The 6,672-nt window shown below is 37.3% G+C and overlaps 1 protein-coding gene across 1 annotated transcript in view; it reads right to left on the bottom strand.

The window, feature by feature from the left end:
* Positions 1-6,672, bottom strand: part of DYNC1LI1 (dynein cytoplasmic 1 light intermediate chain 1) — a 19,043-nt gene that overhangs the window by 9,194 nt on the left and 3,177 nt on the right. The window contains exons 3-4 of the mRNA XM_008058445.2: positions 6,120-6,289; positions 3,083-3,176 (exon numbers count right to left, since the gene is read on the bottom strand). Of these exons, the coding sequence (XP_008056636.1) occupies positions 3,083-3,176; positions 6,120-6,289 (264 nt within the window). The remainder of the gene's footprint in view (positions 1-3,082; positions 3,177-6,119; positions 6,290-6,672) is intronic.

The following is a 6,672-nucleotide window of genomic DNA, read 5'->3' as shown; positions in this document are numbered from 1 at the left end:
CCCCAGTCTCCCAAAGGCGCGGGATTACAGACCGAGCCACCGAGCCTGGCCACTACCCATATTTAAAGCACAAAAAAAGAGAACTTTTTGTTTTTACCTTCCTAAACTTCATGAAGGAGGAGATACTATTTATTGACAACTGTTTTTTCTTGTCAATAAAAATGGTATGCACTAGTGTTTCTTGTAGTTTTTACTAAACCTAGGAATTAAAACTTCCTGGAAAAAGCTCACTTGAAGAGGGTGCATAGGAGACCCATTGTTGAGAGAAGGAGAGACAGTGGTACTATCAGGAAAGCAGCTTTTAGGAATGACTCAAGACAAAGGTAGATTTCATGACCCAAACTTGAGACAGTACAACCTTACACAAGGAAGTAAAAGAGCAGATCCTAACGCTAACCTTCCATCCAAAAGACATGGGCGATCAAAAGATCAGGAGGCCTGTGAAAAGGGGGCAACGTGACCACTGACAGATGACATATACAGAGTGGCAATCACAAGTTCTATGACCACTCCTTAGGCCCACATGCTATTTTTGGCCATTGTGTCCCCAAATTTTCCCATTAGGCCAAGGGGAAATGCTGGGGTATGGTGTAACCTTTTTTTTTTTTGAGTTGGAGTCTCACTCTGTCGCCCAGATGGGAGTGCAGTGGCTGCTCCCAGCCACCGCAGCCTCGACCTGCTGGGCTCCGGAGATCCTTCTGCCTCAGCCTTCCGAGTAGCCGGAATTACAGGCATGCGCTACCACGCCCAGCTAATTTTTTTATTTATTGTAGAGATGAGGTCTCGCTGCCCAGGCGGGTCTCGAACCCGCGGGCTCAGGCAATCCACTCACCTCAGCCTCCCAAAGGCGTGGGATTACAGGCTGAGCCACCGAGCCTGGCTTGGTGTAACTTCTTAACTATGATACTCCTATTTTCTAGGACATGGCCTGCGGCTTATGAACCCAAGAGCAATACTGCTAAATACAAGTTAATTAGATATGAAATTTAACTCAGTAGAAACAAACATACTCTTAAGCAAAAGTATATTGTATCAACTTTACATTCATGATCTTCTCCACAATGACAACCAATCTGATAATGTGGAAGATTTCTAAAACTGAAAAATCTGCACTGCAATTACAATTTTTAAAATGTTAAAACGAAAATGATTTTGAACTGTCACCTTCCTCACTCCTTGATAAACACACACTCATTATCTTGAAGATATCTCATATTTTGACTACTTTAAAAATGATCTGGCTCTAAAGACCTCTAATTATTTTAGTGGAAAGTTTCCTTCCTGATTAGTTTTTATATTTACATATTCAAGTATGCATTAAATACATGTTTAAAAGAACATGTTTAAAGAAACTGTTCTTAAATTTTCTAATTTTCAAAGATAACAACAACAAAAAAGCCTACAGACACTTACTTCAATTACTCCCACTTTTTATTTTCTTTGTAAAGACACTACGTAGACAGGTACCCTTTAGCTCAATCCAACTCAACCATGAGGAAACATGAGAAAAGAAAGGCCCAAGAAGGGGAAAAAGAGCAAAGAAAAATGGGGAAAGGGAAACTACCAGTGTCAAGTGATCTTACTAGGCTAGGTTTTTTATAAGGTGTCCTTAAATTAAATGTTCATTAATGAAAATGATTTGTAAATTGCAGACACTATAATAAGTATGTGTATTACTTATTACTAGCTACTCAATATCATTTCATTAATTTTCAGGAGTTTTGGCTAGGGAATGCAATTGCAAAATATCTGAACTAGGTGGGTGGGTGAGAACAACTCTCTTCAGTGCACTCAAGGTGTAACTAAGTTTTCAACTATGAATCCTCTAAAAAACATTCACTTACAACTCTCTTTTTCTTGCTCTTTTAGTTGTAGATATTACTCACTGGTTCACCTAATCCTCGCAACCTAGGTTATACAAAACTCTCTAAGGTAGGTTTTTCCAGCCTCATAATACAATGACCAAGGAAGCTTTTTAACCCTTTGCACCAGGATGTCCTCTCAGAGGGTAAATCTAGAAAACTACTTGGACATCCCCTCTCAGGGTACATAAAGAGACTGCTGGCAATTATACAGGACAAACTTATACCAGGACAAATTTTTCAAAAATGTATGTTCCCTTTTAGTTTTTCCATTCCAATTTCACAAAAAGCAAATAAAGAGATGGACTACACACTGAGATATACGTTAAAAAATATCAGCTGGCATTACATGGAAAAGGAATGTGTGAAGTGCTTTCACAGCGTAACAGAAGGCAGCGATAAAGAGCATCTGTATAAGGAAGGCAATGTATACCCTTTGTTATCATTTGGCATCACTTGAAAAGACAGATAAGCAAGTTACTGTAGACTTAAAAGAAAGAGGTTTTGAAGTTGAAGGCAGATCGTTATAAGTGAGAAAAATACACGATATAAAAATTTGATTTTTTTTGCCATAAATAAGGTCCTCAATGTCCAAAGTTCCATTATAAGCCAAATATCATAACAATTAAATAATTGGTTTCAATGCGATACCATTTAATAGGAAGTGATTCATTTTTTACTACTTCATAAAAAAAAGTATGGCCGAGTTGTTGGTTAGGTGATCCAGGAGATGTCTCCAAAAGCAAAAGGTTAAAGTAATAGATTCTCCAGCCTCACCTTAGAATGTTCCAATCCAATAGGTCTTAGACAGGCACAGATTTTTGAAACCACTGTGTTAGGCTGTATGTGGAAAAGACGACAACATACGAAACAAATTAAAAATAAAAACACACAAATCTAAAGATTGATCTTGCCCTACCACCCATCATCAATAAACGAATACAGGTTTAGAATAAAATATGTTCATAACACCAACTTGCTAGATTTTCCATATACAAATACAAATAGTATTTCAAATACAACAAATTGAAGTTATATATTTCAATCAATACTAACTTTTATATCTCACAGTATCCAAAATAAAACTAAAATGAAATTTGCAACCAGAAGCAGGAAGAAAAAAATGCATAGAATTTCTAAAGTTAATCAATTTAATTCCTCGGCTTTGAAAAACAAACACAAACAGGAAAGGTGGTATACCGAATCCATTAAAAGGATACACTGTAAACAAAACTTCCGGATATGAGACTGAATAAAATCAAAATGTTCATCTCTGTAGTCATGTTCTTTTTCCAATACACTAATGGCATCACACTGTTGAGTTAAAATAATTAAAAATAATAATTATAAAAAATAATAAAAACTAAATATAATACCTTAAACAGTTCAATTCTGGATGGAAGAACATCCGAAGTCAGTACTCTGACACAGTGACTGAACAGAAGAAACCTAGAATATTAACTACTCCAAAGACTTAAGTTGGAGTCTTCAGACTAACCAAGCATTGTCTTGAAAAAGCATTTGACTTCTACATTATACTTAATCTGGCCAGAACACCAAAGGGAAAGTTTTAGCACGTAAAGAAGAATAACCAGCCAAGCTTACACTAAGAGGTCATACTTGCTAACTCAACTACTTACATACTAAAACAATGTTTTTAAGACCTGAAGTCTATTCTAGTTCTATAAAACACTTCAGGGTATCCAGGGAGTCTCCACTCTTATTTTGTCTTTGTTCTTGTTTATCTAACAATTCTCAATTGACCTTCTTTTCTAGTGCTTTTATTCACTCTTACTACATCAGTAACAAACTAAGGAAATTACAGGTGAGTTTTGACATGCCACCTGTACAACCAATGAAGCAATTCTGAATTCTGCTTGCTACAGAAAAATGTTAAAGAAAAATACAAAGAAAGTATGCTCAAACATCATGACATCCAAATAATTTCACCAAAACTCTTCCATATTGGAGATGTAAAATAGCATTTAACAACACTCATTACACCTAATATTATTTTGGGGTCAAATTTGATGTGTAATTTTTTTGTTACACATGTCTACATTTAAAAAACGAATGGAGTACAGTGGTATACGCGTATAGGCCCAGCTACATGGGAACTGAGGCAGGAGGATCACTTGAGCCCAGGAGTTTAAGACCAGCTGGACAACATAGCAAAACTCCATCTCTTTAAGAAAATAAAATAGCTGGGTGCGGTGGCTCACGCCTGTAATCCCAGCACTTTGGGAGGCTGAGGTGAGAGGATTGCCTGAGCCCACGGGTTCGAGACCAGCCTGGGCAACTTGGAGAGACCTCATCTCTACAATAAATAAAATAATTAGCCGGGCATGGTAGCATGTGCCTACAGTTCCAGCTACTTGGAAGGCTGAGGCAGAAGGATCGCCTGAATCCGGTAGGTCAAGGCTGTGGTGGCTGGGAGCGTGTCACTGCAAGCCAGACTGGGTGACAGAGTGAGACTCCAACTCAAAAAAAATCCCCACGTATACATCACAGAACAGAATCTCCTTGCATACTTACAATGAGTATTTGTTTGTCCATTTCACAGAATGCTGGGAGTAATATTTCAAATGATAAAAATACTTATATTGTTGACCTAATGACACTTTTGGCAAAGTATGGTAGTATAGTAAAGAGATTTTAACTAGAAACCAGAAGATCTGGATCAAAGGCAAGAAACAGCCTTGCTGCATCTCCCTCTCAGTCTTTAAGAGGTTGGAACAGAATCAACACACACTCTTCAATTTGGGGACACACATCCTCCCATCTCCCCATTTTAAAAGCTCATAAGTTGCAGTTCATCGGACGGTGTCTTCGATTTTATGAAATACAGTAGACGATCTCTTCCAGCTTGAAATTTTATGACTCATTTGATGACCCTTTAAGCTTAACATTTTTCTTTTGGAAAATAAGACTGCTTTTTTTTTTTTTGAGTTGGAGTCTCACTCTGCGTCCAGACTGGAGTGCATTGGCTGCTCCCGGCCACGGCAGCCTCGACCTGCTGGGCTCCGGCGATCCTTCCGCCTCAGCCTTCCAAGTAGCTGGAACTACAGGCGTGCGCTACCACGCCCAGCTAATTTTTGATTTATTGTAGAGATGAGGTCTCGCCAAGTTGCCCAGGTGGGTCTCAAACCCACGGGCTCAGGCAATCCACTCACCTCAGCCTCCCAAGGCGCGGGATTACAGGCTGAGCCACCGAGCCGGCTACGACTGCTTTTTACGAGGCAAGTTGTGGTTTAACATAGGGAAACAACTGCCAGTAAACAAATGCTCTGCCAAACAAAACAAAACAAAACCAACACAAGGATTATAGTGTGAGCTTTCAAAACACTGTTTTACGGGAAAGGTATACGTGACAGCTAACTCTACCAGAATCCCCACCTGAAAGTAGACAGCAGACTTTACCTTAATTATTTAAAATGCTGGCACCCCATTCCTTTGTTATTGACAATTTTTGTAGAAAAGTAAAACCAAAGCTAGGTTTTACTTTAAATTTTTATCAATTTTACTCCCATGATGAATATATTCCATACCCTCCTTTATTATATGTGCAAATTTTATATATTACAAAAACATTTGTAATTTCAGGTCTCAAAAGGATTTAAGTTCTGTCATTTTCTTAACGATTCCATGATTTGCAAACAGTAAAAACATACTACTGAAGACCAAATGAGAAGATAAACTTAACCTGTGAACTATTTTTTAAAGGAAATTTGATTTTATTAAAAACGTATACAGTGAAAGAATAAGTTAACAGGATTTTGATAATAATTATCCTATCAAAACCTCTTAAATAAGAAGCCTTTGATAACTGTATGTCACCTATACATGAGTGCTGTTCAAAATGTTCAGTAAGTGTTCAAAAGTATATTTTATTTTAAATACATAATATTCTGATATTAGAGCATTAACATAAAATGCTGAAAAATACTTTATTTTATAAAAACGAATGAATTGTCATTTTATCTGTAATTATTTCTATTAAACTGACTACAATCTTCATTGGAATTATGAAAATAAAATTCAATCATGAATATTTGAAATAACATTTTCTTTCTAAGAAGCTAAGATTAAGGTCACAAAAGCAACATGTTAATATTATTCAAGATTTTAAACGATCATTTCTATTTGTTAAAAAAAAATTAGATAGGAAAACTAATGCATTAAATAAACAAAAAAAACCCAAGCAGTTGTTCATCTTCAGTGAATATTAGCAACACAATCTCTAAGAAGCAAACTAACCTTTGTGCAAACTACTAGTACTGGAATGCCCAAGTTGTGTGTAAGTGTATCTGCACCCAGAGGTAAAACTACACTGTCGTCTCTGTCTTCTTGTGATGCAGTGTTTCTTCTCTGAGGAGAAGCTGGAAAGTCTTCTCCAGGTTCTACATATTCTTGGAAGTCTCTAATCACTGAAAATCAAAGCAAACACAGTTTAGAAATTGCTTTATTTCAGCAGGTAGCTTTTCCTGCCATAATCTAAACACATAATTTACTTGAGTTTATACTCAATCTTGTGTAAGAAACAAAAAAGGGTTTGAGAAACTTATTTCAAAGAGAATATATGAACACGGGACTCATATTAATAATGAGAAGGCAGAATACTATTGTAGGGGATGGCTCTAAAGAGTGGGCTTCAATCTAGAGCTGGTTCAGTTTGTGTAAAACATTGTGGAGCCAGGCTCGGTGGCTCAGTCTGTAATCCTGCGCCTTGGGAGGCTGAGGTGAGTGGATTGCCTGAGTCCGCGGGTTCGAGACCCACCTGGGTAGCGAGACCTCATCTCTACAATAAAAA

Source organism: Carlito syrichta, unplaced genomic scaffold (genome assembly GCF_000164805.1).
Source record: "Carlito syrichta isolate Samal-C Ts95f unplaced genomic scaffold, Tarsius_syrichta-2.0.1 Scaffold303341, whole genome shotgun sequence".
Taxonomy (NCBI): domain Eukaryota; kingdom Metazoa; phylum Chordata; class Mammalia; order Primates; family Tarsiidae; genus Carlito; species Carlito syrichta.
The sequence above is the reverse complement of the archived record's forward strand: the minus strand, read 5'-3'. Positions and strand labels throughout refer to the sequence as shown.